The 21,796-nt window shown below is 26.0% G+C and overlaps 3 protein-coding genes across 6 annotated transcripts in view; 2 read left to right on the top strand and 1 right to left on the bottom strand.

Moving 5' to 3' along the window:
• The window catches only part of LOC117166952 (sulfhydryl oxidase 1-like), a 16,006-nt gene extending 14,327 nt beyond the window's left edge, over positions 1-1,679 (bottom strand). Inside the window, exon 1 of the mRNA XM_033351437.1 lies at positions 1,005-1,679. Within this exon, the coding sequence (XP_033207328.1) occupies positions 1,005-1,290 (286 nt within the window). The 5' untranslated portion in view covers positions 1,291-1,679. The remainder of the gene's footprint in view (positions 1-1,004) is intronic.
• The window catches only part of LOC117166955 (low molecular weight phosphotyrosine protein phosphatase 1-like), a 57,330-nt gene extending 46,052 nt beyond the window's left edge, over positions 1-11,278 (top strand). For 2 of the 4 annotated variants that reach the window (XM_033351445.1, XM_033351446.1), the window contains exons 2-7: positions 1,952-2,013; positions 5,898-6,017; positions 6,132-6,322; positions 10,426-10,587; positions 10,674-10,750; positions 10,835-11,278. In XM_033351445.1, coding sequence (XP_033207336.1) covers positions 5,981-6,017; positions 6,132-6,322; positions 10,426-10,587; positions 10,674-10,750; positions 10,835-10,838 — 471 coding nt within the window. In that variant the 5' untranslated portion in view covers positions 1,952-2,013; positions 5,898-5,980 and the 3' untranslated portion in view covers positions 10,839-11,278. Of the gene's footprint in view, positions 1-1,637; positions 1,854-1,951; positions 2,014-5,897; positions 6,018-6,131; positions 6,323-10,425; positions 10,588-10,673; positions 10,751-10,834 lie in introns of those variants that run through there. The other 2 variants (XM_033351443.1, XM_033351444.1) reach the window with 2 other exon arrangements.
• Positions 11,279-16,011: 4,733 nt separating this feature from the next.
• Positions 16,012-20,629, top strand: LOC117168108. The gene is made up of 2 exons (XM_033353495.1): positions 16,012-16,243; positions 19,141-20,629. The coding sequence occupies exon 2, from the start codon at positions 19,153-19,155 to the stop codon at positions 20,353-20,355; it is 1,203 nt and encodes a 400-aa protein (XP_033209386.1). The 5' UTR covers positions 16,012-16,243; positions 19,141-19,152; the 3' UTR covers positions 20,356-20,629.
• Positions 20,630-21,796: the final 1,167 nt, after the last annotated feature.

The following is a 21,796-nucleotide window of genomic DNA, read 5'->3' as shown; positions in this document are numbered from 1 at the left end:
TATAAAGGGTAAATCAATTAAAACATAGATGAAATGTTAGAAATATATTAATTAAATATTAAAATACTCAATGGCACATAATAAAATTAGGTATTTATATTAGAAAAATATGTACATCCCATATGATCAACATTATTTTTTGGATAAGTATTTTCCACTGAAATAGATGCATTTTTATAAAAGGAGTTTAACTTTTAACCAAGTTTTCAATTAAGATTATGAATATTTAACCCAAAAACTTAAATTTTAAATGAAAACAATTAATTTTCTAGCAAAAAAGATGATTTTTCAACAGCGTACATGATTTTTTAACGAAATGGTTAAATTTTCAACTAAAAAGACCATTTTTTGATCAAATAATTTGATTCTAAGCTAAAAATATATATTTTCAACAAAATTGAAGAGTCGATAAATGGAATAGTTTAATTTTTAACGAAAAAGATTAATTTCCAACTAAGAAGATTAATTTCTACTAAAAAAACAACTAAAAAAGATCAATTTTCAGTAAAAAAATTCATGTTCAATCAAATAGAGAAATTTTTAGCTACAATAATGGAATATTCAAATGGAATAATTCCATTTTTGAAACAAAAAAAAACCTAATTTTCAAAAAAAGTAGTTAGAATTTCAAACAAAGTGATGAATGTTCAAATGGAATAGATGAATTATTAAAAAGAGTTTTTTAGTCATAGAAAAACGAATTTTTTAGAACACAGCTCATTTTTCAACCAAAAGTAGTATTTTCTATTAAAATGATGAATCTTAAACGCAAAAAATTCATTTTTAACAAACGTGTTTAATTTTCAACCATTCAAATAAATTTTCATTGAAAAAAAAGGAATCCCGGAAGAAAAGTTTCGTAGTTGATATTTCAACCAAAAAATACTTTTAATTTTTAATCAAAAACAGTTGACCAAAAAGAACAAATTATCAACAAATTACATGAATTTTTAACTAGATACTTGAATTTTTCATAGTTAAACATAAAAAAATAAAATACTTACCCAGAATATTCCGTGAAAAATCCTTCCAAACTGGAGCATATCGAAGACAATGACCACACCAGCTGTTATAAAATTCGACTAGCCAACTGGAATTGCTACCATAAACACTGGATTTGAAATTGGTTGCATTGAGAATGACTACATGATCACTCGCATTATACAATCCTAGATTTCCAGTGCTTTCGCTCTCCTTCTTTCCGATGACATTTGGACTTACATTTTCGATTGCGATCAAATATAATACAAACGCCTCGATGAAATACGCGAAATGCCGAAATCTTTTCATTTTTGTGTCTGTCGCTCTTATAACCTCAAAATTTATAATTTATTGGTCATTTTTTTCTCATCGGATGTATATTCCTCTTTGACGTTCACGCTACAATAAAGCGATTGAAGTTCTTTTCCTAGACACTACTCAGGTGATAAGAGGTTGTTAAACATTTTAAGAACCACCTTATCTGTTTTTTTTTTCTTAATCACAACCAAAACTTTCTCCTTAAATTCTCCCTAGTGGGAGGGATACCCTCTAGGTCACTTAGGTTAGAGGTCTAGGCCTGAACTTGACAGATAAAACGGCCTTTTTCGATTATTGCCTTTATCGCTTGATCTTATCTTTATGTTCAATGTGTATCAATCTGTATTTACCTGTTTTTATGTGGTTGTTTTTGATAGGCTAAATTATACAAATTATAGAGGAAGAAAATTTTACTATTTTCAGTTCTACCTTACAAGTTTTTCTGTCTTCTATCAAAGGGTAAAGAACCCTCTGTTCGAACCGCAAAGATATTGCAAACCGGCGCAAAAATTCTTACGAATTATGTTGGTGTAAATAAAAGTAGATTTCGTAAGGTTCATAGTATTTCAGTTTTCTACAATTTTTTTATAGCAGAATTTTTTGATATTAATGATAAACAAACAACAGTAATAATAAATGTCGATTTTTGTAGGCACCGGTGATTTTTGAGGTTAAATACGAAAGTATTGCTTCCTGGTTCCTACTCAAAAATCTGTAAGTTTTTCTCGTTTTTCTGCACTTTTTGTACAAACTGTTAAATTATTTCCATTTAATTTCTCTATTAATTTTACAGCATATCATAATTACTAATGATAATCGATTTAGTTTAATGTTTTCGTAAAATAACAAATTCCACAACCTAACCTTACATATACTTCATTTTAGCGCTTTTAGCTCAGAAATGTAAAAATACTTTATAATTTTCAACCAAGCTGATGAATCTTTGATAAAAAAAATAATTTGAAAATGAAAAGTGTTTTATGTTAGTTAATATTTCCACCAAAATAATTGAATTTTCGACTAAAAACCCGAATTTTCAACCAAATAAGTGAATTTTCAACGGAAAAATATCAACTTTCTAGCAAAAATGGAATAGCTACATTTTTAGTGAAAAAATTAATTTTCAATAAAAAAAATTTAATTTTTTTTTAAATTTGTAAGAAAAGAAATTAGTTTTTAACTAAAATAATGCAAATTCAATCAAAAAATAAGTTTTTAACCAAATAGTTGAATTTTCAACCCCGAAAATAATTTTTCTAAAAAAGACATATTTTTAATAAAATGTGTAAATTTTCAACTAAAGAAGATAGTTTAGAATTTTAACTAAACAAATGAATTTTGTTAAGCAAATTAATTTTCAATAAAAAAAAATAATTTTCAACCAAAAATATTATTTTTCTGTCAAAAATAATAATTTTTAATAATAAATACATGAATTTTTTAACAAATATTTTAATTTTCAATGAAATATTCAAACTAATTATTTGAAGTTGTAGCAATCAGTTTCTAACCAAATAAAATAAATTTTCAACGAAATAGTTAAATTTGAAACCAAACAGATGAATTTCAAACCAAAAAGATTAATTTACTACTAAAATGACAAATTTTAAACAAAATAGATTAATTTTAAAACTAAGAAGATAAAATTTCAACAACAAAAAATATAATAGTTTAATTTTAAGTTGGAATAATACATTTTTAACCAAATAAAATATGTTTTTAACGAAATAGTTCAATTTTTAAACAAGAAGATGAATTTTCTACCGAAAAATTGAATTTTCAACCAAAAAGATTAATTTTCCACCAAAAAGTTGAATGTTCAGCCAAAAAGCATAAATGTCTATCAAAAGAGAAAAATGTTATCGAAAAATTGAAAAGTTGCATTTTTTGTTTAAAACCACAATTTTCAATAAAAAAAATGATTTTCAACCAACGATATGAAATTTCTACTAAAAAGAATTTTCTATTAAAAAAAACAATTTTTAACAAAATGGATACATTTTCAACTGAAATGATACTTTTTGAACAAAGAGTAAAATAGCTTAATTTTCAGCCAGAGAAATAAGTTTTTAAGCAAATAAAATTAATTTCTATTGAAAAATTAAATTTTCAACTAAACAAATAAATTTTCTCCCAAAAATAGTAAATGCCTATAAAAAAGTTTTCGACAAAAATATAGTTAAATTTTTAGTTTGATAAATTAATTTTCAATCAAACATATTACGTTTGGACGAAAAAGAATAATTTGTAACATACTACATACATTTTTAACAAATATTTTAATTTTTATTTGAACAATATTGATGTTCGAAAATACGTATTATCATTAAATTTTCAGTTAAAAAAATAATTTTTCCGTAAAATAAAATAACTTTTCAGCCAAAGAAAATAATTTTTAAAAGGTAAATTAATCACGAAGAACATTAGTTTTCTAAAAAAAAATATTCAACAAAATACAGAAATTTTAAAACAAATAATGAATTTTTAACAATGTAGTTTCACTTGCAACTAAATAATTGATTTTTGAACCAAAAAAGGTTTTTCAGTCTCTGTTTACGATTAGCAAAAATCTTGAAAAATTAATTCTGAATATATTTGTCACATAAATGTGTTAAATTGTTTCATTTTTATATGAAACTTTTATTTTTAACTTTCAAGATTAAAACAGCATTTCAATTTATATTTGACATGAGTACAAGTAATTTTATTATTAAATAATAGTAAAATGGTATTTACACAATTAATAAAAAAGAACCACTTTTATATATTTTTATTGCATTATTTACATTTCAGTAATAATTTTGCAAAACATAAATTTCCATCTTTGTTAAAAACTCGTGGTTTTTTGGTTGAAAATTTAATTACTTTGGTAATAAACGCATATGTTTTCAGTTTTAAATTAAACTTTTTGTCAAAAATATGTCTTTTTAGCTTGAAATTTCAATATTTCGCATGACATTTTTTACTGATTAAAAAGTCGTTCTTGTTGAAAAACTCATTTCTTATGTTGAAAATATATTTAGTAGCATCAGAGAAGCATTTGAGCTGGAAGTCCTCAAGAACAGCTCCGATTTTGATCATTTTTTTTCAAAAATTTTGTTTTTTTATAATATTTAAAATCAGAAACCTTTTGGAGGGGACAAACAAGCATTTCTATTTTTTAAACAATTGTAATGATATTTAAGTGTAAACAATTTTTTTATACGATATTCATCAAAAACTTTTTAAAAACTTATATTTTTTATTCATATTAAAGTCATAAATAGCTACAAATTAAATCAAAATAAAGTAAACATTTTTCGAATAATTACTCATCATTTTTTTTTACATAATCTTTTACTGATCAAAATTATTTATAATTAATTATTTCAGAGCTTTAATAATAACTATAACCCTCGCGAAAAAATATTATAGGAGATTCAAAAGTATTCAAAAAATATCAAAATAAATTTTGACAAAACTTTCTTATTCTCAAAACAGAATAATTTTGTACTAAATAATTTAATTTTTAACCGAAAACATGAATTTTCGACCGAGAAGATTAATTTTTCGGAGAAAAAGGCGAATTTAAAAAATATTTATAAAATTTTCTTTTGAGAAAAATAAATTTCACCAAAAACTGAAATACTAGATATAATTTTCAATTAAAAAAAAATTAATTTTTTTACAAAAAAACCGAATGATTAAAAAAATAGTTAAAGTTTTAATCAAGTCGATGAATATTTAACTAAAGTGATGAATCTTCACCTGAAATAGTTTAATTTGTATTAATAAAATAAAGAATAAAAAAATTCAAAGACTTAATAAAAATTAAAATTGTCAACCAAAGATATGAATTTTCAACTAAAGCCATGTAAAAAAACAATACAGTTTTAACAAAGTACTTCAACTTTTAACCCAATAGTGGAATTTTCTACCAAAATGATTAATTTTATACCTTAACAGATGAATTTTTAACCAAATTTAACGCAATAGTGTGTCAAACACGTACATATTTCTTGACCCTAAAAGCAAATTTTTACTATGTAAATATGTAATTATGGATATACAATTTATTTTAACAACTTTTTTTTATTCTGAAATTAATATATAAAGAGATTTTCAGAAAAAAAGGGGACAAAACTTAATTTTTTAAATAAATATCATACATATTGTTTAAACAATATAAATAATTGTTTGCCCCCTCCAAAAGGCTTCTGATTTTAAATAATATAAAAAAACAAAATTAAAAAAAATTATCAAAATCGGATCTGTTGTTGAGGACTTCCAAATTTTGCCTGTTTTAAGTATTCATTGATTATACTAATTTTGTTTAATTGAACATTTAACATCTAGCTTAAGTTGAAAATTTAAATGTTATATTTTTGGTTAAAAATTCATTTCTTAAGTTCGACATTAGTTTTTTGTTGTTGTGAAAATTGATCTTTTGTAGTTGAAAATTTGTCTTATATGGTAGAAAATTCATCTCTTGAACAGCATTTTGTTTCCTCACTCTCAAAACTGTTTGATCAGCTTCGAGTTAAGAATTGTGAAAAAAGGGGCAATACACTTGAATCCTTTTTCATAATTCAACTGAAAAATTGATTTTTTCTTCGCAGAAGGAGATAAGAATTAACAAAACGTAAAATCCCAGAGAGAGAAAATTTTTTCAAGGAATAATTTATACGGAAAAGCTTTAATCATGTCTGAGAAAAAGAAAGTACTGATGATATGTTTGGGTATGTAAGATATTTAGATTATTTTCTGGGGATTTTTCATGACAGGGTAAAAGAAAAGTTATTTTCCCAAACCTCACTTTGATATTGTTCTATAATTTGGGTTTACACTTTTAGGTAATATTTGTCGTTCGCCAATAGCAGAGGCAGTGTTCGATGATTACATTAAAAAAAATGGTTTATCGGACAAGTGGGAAGTAGAAAGCGCGGCTTTAATCGGTTATCATACCGGCAAAAGTCCTGATAACAGAGCAATAACTACACTTAAAGAAAAAGGAATTTCAGATTATTCACATGCCGCAAGACCTGTAAGTTTTCTTCTACACGTTTTCAGCAAAAATAAAAAAGGGAAACTAAGATTTTCTAAAAGAGATTCACTTTTATATTTTGTGCTTTCTTTATATACACTCGGGAAAAAAAATTTCTAATGAGAGAAGCCATTTCTATTACAAAATTTTTTTACAAAAATAACTTCAGAGTGAAAAAATGATTGTAAATTAAAGACAAACTTTCCATGGAACCATTTATTTCAAAAAAAAAATGTCTTTGAATCCACCTTTTCAATTCAAATTTTTTAAATTTAATTTGATAAACGCCTAAAATGAAACATAATATTTTAACATATTTTACAGTCCAAAATGAAAATAGTGTGATTTTTCACGAAAATGGGAAATAAATTATTTTCAATAAAACTATTGTATAGCTGTACAGTATTTAAATTCTAATTATATTGCATTTTCAACATAATAGTTTAATTTTCTACTAAAAACTAATAATTTGATGGCAAGAGAGGAATTTTCAAGGATAAACTTGAGTTTTTAAGCTAAAAAGCCGAATGTTTTAGAAAACAGTTAATTTTTGAAACCGAAAAAACGATTTTTCAACAAAATAGTTGAATTTGTAACAAACAACAAAATTATCTTACACCAACCAATTGCATTTTGAAGGAAATAGTCGTCCAATCGGACGAATTTTCTAGTCCAGAAGATGAATGTGTAATAATAAAGTTAAATTTTCAAGCAAAAAGAAACATACTGACAAAATAGTTGAACATTCAATTGAAAAAAAATGAATCTTTAAAAAAAAAAGAATTTTTAACAAACTTTTAACGAAATAGTTGAATTTTCTAACCAAATTATAGAAGTTTCAATAGAAAAATAACTTTTGAACAAGAGAGTTGAAATTTTAAGCTAAAAAGACGGATTTTCTACAAAACAGTGTATTTTTCAATCTGAAAATATAAATTTTGAACTAAAAAGTGAATTTCAAACCATGTAGTGGCATTTTTTATTAAAATAATAGATTTTTCAACCAAATAATTGAATTTTAAACTAAAGACAATAAATTTTCAACAAAAAATGGAACATTTAAGTTTCAAATAAAAAAATTTGCAACGAAATTGTTAAATCATCAGAAATTAAAATGAATTTTTAATAAAGAATTTCTACTGTCAACCGAGTAGATGAATTTTCAAGGAAAGAGTTGAGCTTTTAAGCTAAAAAGCCAAGTGTTTTAGAAAACAGTTAATTTTGTAACCCGAAAAAAGGATTTTTCAACAAAATAGTTGAATTTGCAACAAAAACCAAAATTATCTTAGACCAAACAATTGAATTTTGAAAGAAATAATTAAATTTTGAAGTTAAGACGAATTTACCAGAAGACACTTGAATTTTCAATCCAGTCGGACGAATTTTCTATGCCAGAAGATGAATGTTTAACAATAAAGTTAAATTTTTAAGCAAAAAAAAACATACTGACAAAATAGTTGAACATTCATCTGAAAAAAATTAATCTTAAAGAAAAAACGAATTTTTAAGGAGATTAATTCTCAACGAAAAATATATAATCGTTGATATTTCAAGAAAAACAAAGATTTTAATTTTAAGTAAAAAAACAATGAAAAAATTTTAATTCTGAACCAAACAGTTGCACTTTTAAACAATAAAAATCAAATTTCTACTAAATGAGATGAGTTTTCGATCAAGAAACATTTTTCATTCAAGCCAGAAGGAATTGTCAACCAAATAATTGAATTTTCTACCCAAATAATAAAAGTTTCAATAGAAAAATGATATTTCAACAAGACAGTTTAAATTTTAAGCTAAAAAGACGAATTTTCTACAAAACAGTGTGTTTTTCAATCTGAAAATATAAATTTGGAACCAAAAAGTAAATTTCAAACCAAGTAGTTGCATTTTCAAACAAAAGAATAGATTTTACAAATAATAATTTAACTTGAAACTAAAATCGATCAATTTTTAACAAAAAATGGAATAGTAAAGTTTCATATAAAAAAATTTGCAACGAAATAGTTAAATCATCAACAAATAAAATAAATTTTTAATGAAGGACTTCTACTGTCAACCAAGTAGTTGGATTTTCAATCAAAAAATATTAATTTCCAATTAAAAATTTAGTAGCATTTTCAACTAAAATCGATCAATATCTATTCAAAATTTTGTTGGAAAAGTTTCAATTTAAAAAGTTATTTTTCAACTAAAAAACGAATTTTTAAGAAACAGTTGAATCTTAAACCAATAAAATGAATGTTTGTTTTAAAAAAGTTCAGCTATCAATCAGGTAGTTGAATTTTTAACTAAAAACAATGAATTTTCAAAAAATAACAAACTTCAGAAAGACAAGCATATCCTAAACTCATGAAATTAATTTTAAACGTAGAAGATCAACTTTTAACTATTATGTACAATTTGCAAAGAAAAAAATGAGATTTTTGAATGTAAAATTTAGTAGTTGATTCTCTACTAAAAACAATCAATTTTTAGACAAAAATTGATTCTTGACATTTTTAATTTAATAAATAAATTATCGACTTAAAAAACAAATTTAAAAAAAATAGTTAAATCCTAAACTATAAAAAGGAATTTTTAACAAAATAAATCAACCTTTAGTCAATTACTAGAATTTTCAACAACGATAAATAAAGAATTTTCGATGTATAATTTGTTAGTTTGATTTTCTAGTTAAATGTTAATTAGATAGATTTCAAATTAAAAATATTAATGTTTTAACTATAAAACAAAAATTTTAACGAAGCGGTTGTATCCTTCAAAAAAATAATTATATCGTAAACTAATTAAATGAATTTTAAATATAGAAGTTCAACCAAGGTGTACACTTTTCAATGAAAAAAAAGACTTTTAACGAATAATTTAGTATTTGAATTCCCAACTAAAAACCATCAATTTTTACTGAAAAATTGATGGGTTAAATTGTCAATTAAAAAAATTAATTAAAAAAAAAATGTTTATCTTGAATCAAATGGTAGCTTTTTAACCAAAGTAGATGAATTCTGAGGCAAAAATAAATGTAATTTAAACATTTCTTATTTACAATAATATTTTTTTACAATTAGTATAATGCTAGATAGTTGCAATTATTAAAAAAATTTCCAGTTTTTGTCAACTTTTCAATTAGAGTGAGGTAATAATTGTAGTGAGTGAGTAATAATTATGTTATTAAAAATAATTTCTTTAACAATTTATTATTATTTTTAATAATATTCTCCCTAAACAATGGTAAAAAGTTGCGGTTTTTTCTAAATTGTTAAATTTTTTGGTCACTTTTCACTTAGAGCGAGGTAAAAACCCATTAAATTTAACAAAAATAATTGTTTAGGCAAATTAATATTGCTTATAAGTATCTTCTATAGTAAAGCTATACTTTCTTTTCATTTCTTAATTTAATTTTTACTCTTTTAATTTATAGTGTAGTAATAATTAGTTATGCACAAATATTAAATACAGAATAGAGAGAATCATTTTTTAAACAATCTCTTATTTGTGAAGATATTTTTTCTGAAATAAAACAGATATTTGACATATTCTTCCAATTTTCAATATAAATCATATTAAATGTAAATTTTCCTTGAAGTTCTTAAAAGAATCTTTTTCTCTAAAGTAATATTGATATTAATTATTTTTTCCTAACTGAAAATTTCTAGAAAAAAAAAACCCCCGCAACTTTTTAGCTGAGAGACATAAAGTGGAAATTTTTCAAAATTAATTAACTTTTAACGCACCTTAAGTGAAAAGAGGGCACAGAGTTGAAAATTTCTCAAAAATCCGCAAATTTCTACCATTATTCGAAGAGAATATTATTTTAAAAAATAACAAATTGTTAAAACAATCATTTTTGTTAACTTCAATTAATTATTATCTCACTTTAATTGAAAAGTGAACCAAAAGTATTATTATTAGCAAAAATAAACTCTATAAACAATAATTTCTGTTCAATTTAATTGAATGTTTCCTCGATCTAAATAAAAAGTTTAAAATTATCTTGCGGAACCTTTAATATATTTTTTTTTAAACGCATTTATTTTTTTGCATACAATCGAAGAAGAAAAATGTGGAAATCCATATTTTAAAATCATTTCTTTTTTTTAATGTAGATAACGAAAGAAGATTTTAAAAAATTCGATTGGATCTTTGGAATGGATGAAGATAATATCGATGAATTGAAAAGAAAGAGTCCTAAAGATGGCACAGCGAAAATTGAACTTCTTGGCAAATACGATCCAGAGGGAGACATAATCATAAGAGATCCTTACTATGTAAGCAACTATATAATTTTGATCTATTTGTGATTTTTGCTACAAAAAAAAAAAAATTATATGAGAATCATTTTTTCTCTTTTTAGGATAGCGGCAGAGAAGGATTTGTAAAAGCGTTCGAGCAATGTAAAAGAAGCGTGGCCGCATTCCTGAAAGAAAACAAGTAATGCCACATGTTTTCTCAACAATGTTTTTTAAAATAAAAAGGCATTAGATGTTTTTAAATGAATTTTTTCTTTTATTTTAGGTGATGCAGTTTTAAAATGGATATATCAAGGCGTGAAATAAATTGAAACTTGTACATTTTTCTCCTTAGAAAGTAGAGATGATTGATATTTTTTTAAACTGGGTATAATTCCGCTTAGTTAATTTTTCTAATAGGTTTTTCAGTTAAAATAAACAAACTTTCGAGATATTAAGTATCAGAATACGCGGGCATAAAGTTTTATGGAAAAAGTTAGCATATAGCGATTGAAAATCGATTTTTTAATTTTCTGCAAAAATAAAAACTTACTCCTTCTATTTTGAGAATTCTAAATGAGAATAAAATATGTTTAATCTAAAAAATTATTCTATTCGACGAGAATTAAAATTGAAAATCGCGATATCACAGTATGACAGATATTTTTTGCTAAAATCCGAAAAAATAAAAAAGTATTTTTTCGTTGAGTGATAAGGATTTCAAGAAATATCAATTTTTAAGTGTTAAGAGAAATTATTATTACGTTAAAGTTTTATATAAACTTTTTTTACTTTATTGTATCAAAAAATGAGATTTAAAAAATACTTTTACGAGATCTGTAATGCCACCCTTCATTTATAAATAAAGTAAAAAATTTATCATTTAAAACTTTTTAGCGAAAATTTAAATGGGATAAATGTAAAAAGCTTTTTTTTTATACAAATTAATAATTACATTTTTTAGTTTATTTATGAAATAAAGTGAAAGTGTAAGTCATTTAGGTTAAACAGGAAAAAATTGATAGTTTAAGTACAATTTTCAAAAATGTTCAATTTTTTATGGCAAGAAAAGTCGAATGCCAAAATTTCCGGTTAAAGATTCCACTGTTTTGTAGAAAATTTGTCTTTTTAGCTTGAAAATTAAATAATTTGATTGCATTTTTTCCCTTTGACTAAAAAGTATTTTTAGTTAAAAATTAATAAATTTTGGTTACAAATGCAGTTACTTGGTTGACAATTAAAATACAGGTTAAAAATTAATTGTATTGGTTAAAGATTCATCTCTGTGGTTAAAAATGTAAGTATTTTGTTAAAAATTGACCTTTCTTATTTGGAAATTAAACTAATTTGTTGAAAATTTGTATAGTATTTTTGCTTTGAATTCAGCATTATTTTTATTCAAAATCGCAATGCGTTTTGGTAGAAATATCAACTATTACGTTTTTCGTCAAAGATTAATTTTCTTTGGTCTTTTTCGGTAGACAATTATTCTTCTTGTTTGAAAATTCTACTTTTTTGTTGGAAATTCATTTTTTTCTGGTTCAAAATTCTGTTTTTTTTTTGCTGAATTCAACAGTTTTTAATTCACAATTTCAATCTATTTCGGTTGAAATATCAACTATTAAATTTTTCGTCAAAAACTAATTTTTTAAATACAACTGCTTGGTTTAAAGTGGAACTAATTTGTTAAAAATTAATCTTTTTCTTAAAAATTCTTCTCTGATTAAAAATGTAAGTTCTTTGTTGATTTTTTAAAATGGTTAACTGAAAATTTAATTGTTTCATTTCCGGTTACAAATTGATCGTTTTTTTAAATGAAAATTCAACGACCTGGTGCAACTAATTCAATGAAACCTTTTTTTCTAATGTAACTATTTGCAATTTTGATAAAAAAATCCTTTTCTTTTTGCTGAAAATTCATTTTTGTAATTTAAAATTTTTATATTATACGTTTTGATTGAAAATATACTTTTCTGTTGAAAATTAACGTTTTTAGTTGAAAGTGCAATTATTTCGTTAAAAGTTGAAATATTTTATTGAAAATTCTTTTTTTTTTTTTTTTTGCTTTAAAACTTCATTTTTTTTAACTACTGAATTTAACTTCCATTTCGGTTTAAAATGTTTCTTTTTTAGTTAAAAATTCATCTATATATGTTAAAAATTATTCTTCTTCTTTGAAAATTCATCTTTATGGTTGAAAATTCATTTCTTTGGTTTTAAAGTTAACTACAGTCGAGCCTCTCAATAAGGCGCCTCTCAATGGGGCGCCTTCTGAACTGCGCTCGAACGTTACCCCCACCTTTCTAGGCTCCTCGTTGACCGAGGGAGATTTCACAGCATTGTCTCTCAATAGGGCGCTCGCGATGAAAATAAATCTGTATTTCACATCAAAAGATCAGTTTTTACCCCGCATACTACATATGTATATTAGGGTTGTCCAAAAAACGCTTCTAAGAAACAGGGTAACCCCCCCCCCCCCCCCCCCCCCCCCCCCCCAAGTATCCATTTCCAGGGGAAAAAAACCGTAATTTTGTTTTGTAATTCAAATGCTAAGTCATTTGACAAAAACTTCAATTTTTCAAACTAACTGAATTTGTTTAAACAAGTTTTGTTTTAAAAAAATCGCATTTTATGAATTAAGCATAATATCATTCAATATCATGTTAAATTCTTAAAATACGATTTAAAAATATTGTTAAAAAAGAAACTGTTCAAAAAAGTTATATTTGTTAAAACGATTAAAAATTGTTTAATGCATTATTTTTATACGCTAAAATCTATATAGTCAGAAAAATCAATGAATGTGTTATATTTTATATTATTTTTTAAAGCTATCAAAAAAAGTGCTTGAGCAAACAAAAAGGTACAAAAAGTTATGCCATCATTCAACAAAAAATAGCATAGAATACCAAAATGAGAAAAAGGGTGTATCTCTGACTCAATTTTAATAAATTTTGAAAATAAACTATGATTAGTTCTTTAAATAATTACATCGTGTTTTTAACCAAATTTACTGATACAAACAATGACCAACTATTATATTTAATTCAGGAAATACGTTTATTTGAAAAAATATGGGAATTAATCATTTTAAAAATAAGTTACATTAATTTAAAAAATTAAAAGTGGTTTAAAAAGTCATAGGAGGTTCTTCATTTTTTCATTTCTTTCGTTGAAAATTTAACTATTTTGTTGTAAATTCATTGTGTTTTTTGGTTCAAAATTTACGTTTCTTAGTTGCAAATTCATGTTTTTGGTAGAAAATGACTCATCTTTTATATGAAAATGAATCCCACGGGGTTGGTATTATATTACTGGGCCCTCAGCGTGCAGACATCTTGCCAGCGGACGTCAAGAGCTTGTAACTGGCTACTTTTTCCGAAGCAGAGATCTGTGTCCAAAGGTATCTTTGCATTTTCACATGAAAAATTGAAAAACTTAAAGCATTACAATTTCATTTGCATAATTAGTTGAATTTGAAAAATCTAAGATGTTTGAGTGATTACAAAATAAAATTGGATTAAAAAATAGGACTGTAAAACAGTGATGTTACGGACAGCGACTTTTCAAAATGCGCATGTACCGAGAAGCGGGGGTCCATTTGAAATCAATAAATAGTATGAATAATAATACAGATAAACATTTTTAACGAATTTTTACTTTACACAAGTAATTGAATTGAATTTAAGAAATATATCATTTCTTCAAACAATTTATTACTGCGGCGTAATATAACAAGTTTACACTTTCAAATTTAAAAATACCCGCGCTTTTGAGTACATGCGCAGTTGAGAAAGTCGCGGTCCGTTAGCATCACTGCTATAATAGTATTCCGAATTTATTTTTGTGAAAGTTAATTATACAAAAGACTTTAAATACAAAGAAAAACAAATTAGTAATTTTTTTAAAATTCATTCTGAAAACTTGGTCTCTAGTCGCATAGAAACTTTAACTACGTTTCTGTAGTTGAGGAAGAATGCAATATAGATTCATCATCCACTATTTTTACATTCTCATCATTTATGATTGAGAAAGTATTAGAATTGTCGGAAATTTGACATCACACTTTTTCAATCCGAAAATCAGTCTTTCACGATGGCGTCTGTCTGTCCGTCCGTAAACACGATAACTATCGAAAAAATTAACGAATCAAATTCATCTTTGGTACACTTTTTTCAGGTCCTAAAAGAAAGGACGAGTTCGTGAACCAGCCATTCTTGATACAAATTCAAAAAGTGAGCGCATTTTGAAAATTTTTGAGACAACTTTTTTCTGAATTTAAAAATTTTATGTACGGATATTTATAGTATTAAAAAGAACAAACAATTTATATTTATGACTTTTTTCGATAAAAAGAAAATTCTCAGAGTTATAGCGTTTTCAACATTTTTTTAATTAAGCGAAAATCAAAATTTAAAGCCGAAAAACGCACGATATGAAAAAAAGTCACGATATGAAAAAAAGTCAAGAGAAGAAAAACATTTCTTTTTGTAAGCCCTACAAGTTTATGGTAACCAATTTTTGGATTTTCTTCAAAAATCGAAGATTCAAATTTTGGTTGCACAAAAAATAATGGAAAATAAAAAAATCCATTTTGTGGACAAACTATGTAGGATACGAAAAAATATGAATTAACAAAAATTGTTATCCCAAAAAATATATACAATTTCGTTAACAATCACTTCTTGATAGGACGCGTACTTTTTATTTTATTCGTGAAAAATAACGTTGAAAAAAATATATAAATAAATTAAATTAATTTTAAAAAATTAAAGCTTTCCTTAATGTGCCTGCGAAGCGGGCAGATTTTTATACTAGTAACTAAAAGAAGTTCTGAATTTCACAAATATAACATTATTGTTTTTTGAAAGAACGTTTCAAAGTACCTATTTTCAAAAATATACTATTTATTATAGCGAAAAATAAAAACAACCATATTTTCAAATTAAAAAACAAACTGTCTTAGAGAAAAATCGTCTTTTTTTTAATTTCGTATTTGTGATTACAATTTGTTCGGTTAAAGTTTCTTCTGTTTGGTTGAAAATCTAACTATTTTGTTAAAAATTTGACTTTTATTTGTTTTTGTTTTATTTTTTGTTGAAAAATAATCTTTTTTATTTGAAAAATGACATGCTTTTTCGAGATATCGTCGTTTTTGGTTGAATTCGACAGCTTTTAATTAAAAATTTTAATTAAAATACTAAATTTTAATTAAATTACATTAATTAAAATTAATTTGAATTTTTAATTTTTTCTCTTTAATCTGAATGAATTACTTTTTTAATTTCTTTTACAAAATAACTATAAACTTTTATTGAAATCTTGTATGAAAAAAGCTATTTTTCATTTCTTAAATTTAAACTTTCGCAGAACTCGGACAGGTTCGCGACACCAGCGCCTCGCATCGCTGGTTCCCAAACTAAACCCTAACTCCACTCAATCTTTGCTTGCATTTCATGCCATGTCTTGTTGATGAATCAAAAGGCAGAAAAAAAAACGAAGAAGACTTGAACTTTTTTGTTCAACAGTTTATATTTATCTTTTGTGGATCGAAACTGATATATTTTATAATAATCTCACACGTCTGCCTAAATATTGTTTACAAAGATTGAATCAAAATATGTGGGAAAAGGATTGGAGCTAATATATAGGATTCCTTAGTCTTATTAAGATACTGGATTGAAAATTTACGAAGGTAAGACATTTCATGTGATTATGACCTATGATGCTTTCTTTGTTTTTGGCGTTTTGTTTCAATCAACAAGCCATGACTAAGGAATATATGCAATAAGTAATAAGATATTCTCGATATTCTTAGTTTATCGGTCTACATAACCTCAAGAGTGAATTACAAATATAATCGTAATTGCCCTATTAGTGGGTTTAATAGAAATTTAAAAATGCTAGACAAATTGTTACAATTGAAGACATGAGAATAAGGACCAAGAAAGAAAAAAAAGTGTTTTCTACTATAGGTTTCAGGGTGGCCTCTGGACCGGGAATTTTTAGAGACGGCAAATGATAGTCAATTTATTTTTTTACCTTAAATTTTACAAATCTTTAAAAACAAAATCTATTCAGTCACTTACAATTTCACCAAAACAGATCAATTTACAAACTAAAAAGATGAACTGATTACCTGAATTGATGAATTCTCAATAAAAAAATATGTTAATTTTAAATAACAAACAGTCAATTCTACCAAAGTGACGAATTTTCAGAAAAATAGTTCTAATCCTCAACCTTAAGAAATTAATTTTTAACCAGTAGTGAAATAGTTAAATTTTCGGATAAAAAATAAAAACAAATTTTTAACTCGTCTAAAGTGATTAATTTTCAACCAGAAAAGTTTTCAACCAATGAAAAATGTAATAGTTGATACTTCAACTAAAAAATATTTCCTTGAAAAATTTAAAAAAAAAACAGTTGCAAGTTGAAAAAGTTTAACCAAAATGTGATATTTTTAACAAACAAAAATTAAAATTTTATCAAAAGCGATGAAGTTCCAACCAAGAAAAAGACGACTTTAACCAAATATAAAAATTTTTAATCAATGTGTTGAATTTTCAACAAAAAAAGAATCCTTTTTCAACCCAAAATGGAATAGTTAATTTTTGTAATTAAAAATGAATTTTCAACCAAGAAAAAAATGAATTTCTAACCGAATAAATTACCAACCAAATAGTTTAATTTTCTAATAAAGAAGATCAATTTTCAACTAAAATTATAAATCTTCAAAATAGGATAAATTTTAAACAAAAAAGTGGGATTTCCAACCAAAAAATAGTTTTATTTTCAACAGAAAAGAGTTGAACTCTATCAAAAGGACGAATTTTCATCAACAGATTAATTTTAAACCAAACAGTTTAATTTTCAACAAAAAAATGGACTAGTTAATTTTACATTTAAGAAAATTAATTAAAAAAAAAGAATTTTCAACTAAAGTGGTGAATCTTCAAACAAAGGAATAAGTTTTAAACAACGAAGTTGAATTTTCAACCAATAAAGATTTTTATTTTAAACTAAAATAGTTCATTTTCAACCTGAAAAATAAATTTTTAACAAAGTATTCAACTTCTAACCAAAAAAATGATTTTAAAATCACGATGAATGAAATTCAAGTCACTGGAAAATTTCCGGAAAAGAAAACATTCAAAATATATGCAATATTCCCGGAATTAGAAGTGACCGACAATTTAAAATTCCCGACCTTAGAGAAATTCAATAACTATCAAATTCCCGAATCTAAACAATTAAGAGTTTTTTCAATAATAATCTAAAAAATAACAAACAACGTAAAATACTTTTACTTAAAATGGTATAAGTTAAAGCGTTTAACAGAATTTAAATTAGAATTGTTCGCTACAAAAGTGTCTGAAAAGCTTCTATTTTATGGGTGTAAATTCTGTTTTGATTACTTCAAATGTAAAATTTTTCAGCTCTAAGAGTTCGAATTTTTGGATTTCAATTACTGTAAAAATTCTTTCTCCGCGGGTGGGAGCGGGAATGATATGTATGCAACCTGCTGTGAAAATTTAATAGAATTTGATGAAAATAAACTTTTTATTCTATTTTTAATGTTCAAAATTTTAAGAATCTTTATATTTCTATCAAACTTTTTTTTTTTGATAGAAATAACATCAAATCTGTTACCGTTTTTTAGAAAATCTTATACTTTTCTATCGTTATTCTATATCTTTAAATTTCTATCAAATGATATAGGTTTATAAAATCTCATACTTTTAAAATCAACAGTTTTTTATTGAAACTATCAAAACTTAAACATATCAGACCTAAATCAAATCCCATTTTCTAGAATCTGGACAATTTCTATCGATGTCAGCTCCTCGAGAAATCTTATACTTTTCTACCAAGATATTGCAACAAAAAAATATTGATAGGAAAGTAAAAGATTTCTTGACGGATACAATTTGATGGAAAATTCCGTGGTTCTGATACATAGAATTTCTATGAGAAGCTGTTCATAGAAAATTATAAGATTCTTTGACTGACAAGAGTTGAATAAAAACTTTCAAGACTTTCGAACATAATATTTGGCACAAGTTTTCTGCCAATAAATATAACATTTTTCGATAGATAGAATTTAATAGAAATTTCTACAATTTTAAAATATATATGATTTAAGTTCTGCAAAACTATCGATAGGAAAGTATACGATAGGGTTTCTATCGATTTGATAGGGTTTCTATCAAATTTGCGTCGATAATTTGATTTGAATTTCAATTTTTCAGAAGGGCAGTTTTCTGTTTCTTAAATTTTAAAACTAATTATTTTTTTACAAAATCACAAAAGTATATGTGCAATATATCTATTTTTTTGATGTGCCAACATTTCGAAAAATGTTCGCACTGGAATTTAAGACCAATAATTTTAATTATTTCTATACTATTCTTATTACTTTAAAAAGTTATTAAGGTACAAAATATATAAGGACACGTATCTCTAATTTTTAACTTGAAACGTAACTGAAAACAGGGCATTAGTGCCCTGGCTAGTCACATGACCTTAAAAAACTGTGCACTGTTGAAAAAATGAAACAACGGACAAATGGTATTCATTTTTGTTTTTCAGACTATATAAATAATGGAGAACTTTAATATCTCCGATGTTTTTAAAGGAAACGCCATAATCATAAAACCATCATTATCTGGCAGTAACTACTGTTTCGTTTGCGAGGAAATTATTAAAATGGGAGAAGCGTCTATTCACTGCAACCTTCGTTCACATCAAGTCCGCTTATTACGATTTCGGAAATGCTTTACGATTATTTCTCAAGGCGACCGATACGACTTTACTAATAGCTTGAAGTGCAACTTTTGTGATTTAAATCTACCCTGGGTTGAAGCAGCTGCGCATGCACAACTCCATGGCAAGAAGATCTGGAAATTAACGGCTGACGTTTACGCGACCTACTTTCAACATTACTTATCGATGAACACTGAGACTCACTTTTGCAATCTTTGCTTTCTGTCATTCGCCACTCAGGAACATATTCTTCAGCACATCAAGGATTCGAGCCACCAGAAAGCCTGGTCTCAGTCGGCTGCCTCTAAAACTAATTTCGATCACTACACGATATGCATAAGACTAATTAAGCAACTCGTAACGCACCAAATTTCGGTTGGAGACGAGCTAAATTCTTTCTTTTGTCACGGATGTAAGGAATCATTCCCGAATTTAAGCCTTGCGCTCGATCATATGCGAATCATTGACTACTTTAGCAAGTGCAACAGAAAAATGGTTACTGAGAAGGAGAAATGTTTGGCCAGTGATTTGGAACGGCACTCGAAACCGGAATGGATCAGGAAAATTGCGAATAGTGAAGTTAACATTATCGAGTTGACGATTCCAGATTGTCAATCGTCAACTTCGGAAAATAAGGACATTGATCGTCAGAATAACAATCATCCGAGTCAGGATTTAACAAAACGAATCAATCTTCAAATAACAGAGACTGGAGAAATATCCAAGTTTTTTATACGCGAGGAATTATCGTGGATGATTTCTAGCCATAATTTACGAATTCATCCGAATTTTGTCGAGTGTGTTCTCTGTGATAGGAAGTTTTCGGATGAAAACTCAGTCGAAAGTCATTTGCAAACTCATCTGGAACCGACATGGATAAAGCAACATTCAACAATGGCACTGAAAAATGTACCTTCCAGTACAAGTTCAACTTTTAAGGAAAATTCTCGAAAGAGAAAAGTGGAAAGTTCACATGATCCAGACAAGGTACAGAAAGCAGATTTTAATTCGGATGAAATCATAATTCCTACATTGTACTGAAGGTGTCTTTAATTTTGAGCCATTTATTTTGCTGAACTTTTTGAAAATTATTGAGCAAAGATTTTTATACATTTTTAACGAATGCAGTATCAGCTCCTCGAATATTATCAACGATTTAATTAATACTCTTCTAAGGCACTCTTATAAAAGAGAACTGTCAAGTTTTTGTTATCACAAAAGAGTATGGAGCTATTTTAATTTCGTGAAAAATGGTTGTTATTACGCTGTAGAAATAAGTGTTTCGTAATAAAAGTATTACTTTTCTTATAGTAAATTTTATTTAGCTTTCGTAGCTAGCTTTCGTATTTATCTGATTATGTGAAAATAATTATTGTTTACGATTTTTCTCATCCAGATTTAAAAATCGGGGAATGGCAGTCTATTTCTGATTTAATTGGGTTAGAATTTTTTCCTATTTCCGATATAAAACGCATTTTTCAACATCTTTAACGAAAAAGTGATTTTTCAACTAAAATTAAGAATCTTCAACCAAAAAACTGACTTTTTAAGCGAAAAAAAATATCAATTTTCAAAAAAACTGTCGGATTTTTATTTAATAAAGATTTAATTATCCTACCAAGAGTATTAAGTGTCTAACAATAAAGGCTAATTCTCTACAAAATAGTTGAATTTTTAACCCGAAAATCGATCATAGACATTTAGCCAGACTCTCTTGTGCGCATGCTCCACATGCGCACTTCTTCACTCTACGGCTTAAGTATGCATTTGGAGCATGCGCACAAGAGAGTCTGGCTAAATGTCTATGATTAGTTATTAAATTGCCGAGAATTGAAGTTCCGGTTATATTACCGAGAATATGACAGAATTTTTGAAATTTAACAATATTTTTATTGTTCAGATTATATCAGCGGTTATATATAAATTATTTTCTAGCTAGACATTCACGAATTACAGTATTTCATATATCCAGCAAACGCGTTCTGTAACTGTTCCAGATCAAAAAAGGAAATGTGTTCTATAAAAGTTGTTACAAGATGGTAACAGAACTGTTCTAGAACAAAAAGGTAACAGCGTTCTAGAACACTGCACGGTAAAAAAAATTAAGCTGTGACAGGGATATTAATCCTTATTATAGTCAAACATTTAGCTGAAAACGAACGAAGGAATTTAGAAAGATCCCTGGATCAGCGAAAATGAATATCCTTGACCATTTTCCATATACCAGAGATATCGTATAGTCAAACCCCTAATAAGTATAGCTATAATAGGGATATTAAGAATAGGTGTCTGAAGCAATTATCGGAAGAGCGCCGGTGCCTTATGGGAGCAGCGAAATAAAATGGCGACGGTCTAATCGGGAGCAGTGATAGTTGAGATATACTTTGGACAATTAAACGCTTTTTACCACTTAAAATGTGCGCGATTGTTAATATTAAATGGAGTTTATGATGCAGTAATAATAATTTACATTTGTTTCGAT

Source organism: Belonocnema kinseyi, chromosome 2 (assembly GCF_010883055.1).
Source record: "Belonocnema kinseyi isolate 2016_QV_RU_SX_M_011 chromosome 2, B_treatae_v1, whole genome shotgun sequence".
NCBI lineage: Eukaryota > Metazoa > Arthropoda > Insecta > Hymenoptera > Cynipidae > Belonocnema > Belonocnema kinseyi.
This window is presented reverse-complemented; position numbering and strand designations above follow the sequence as displayed.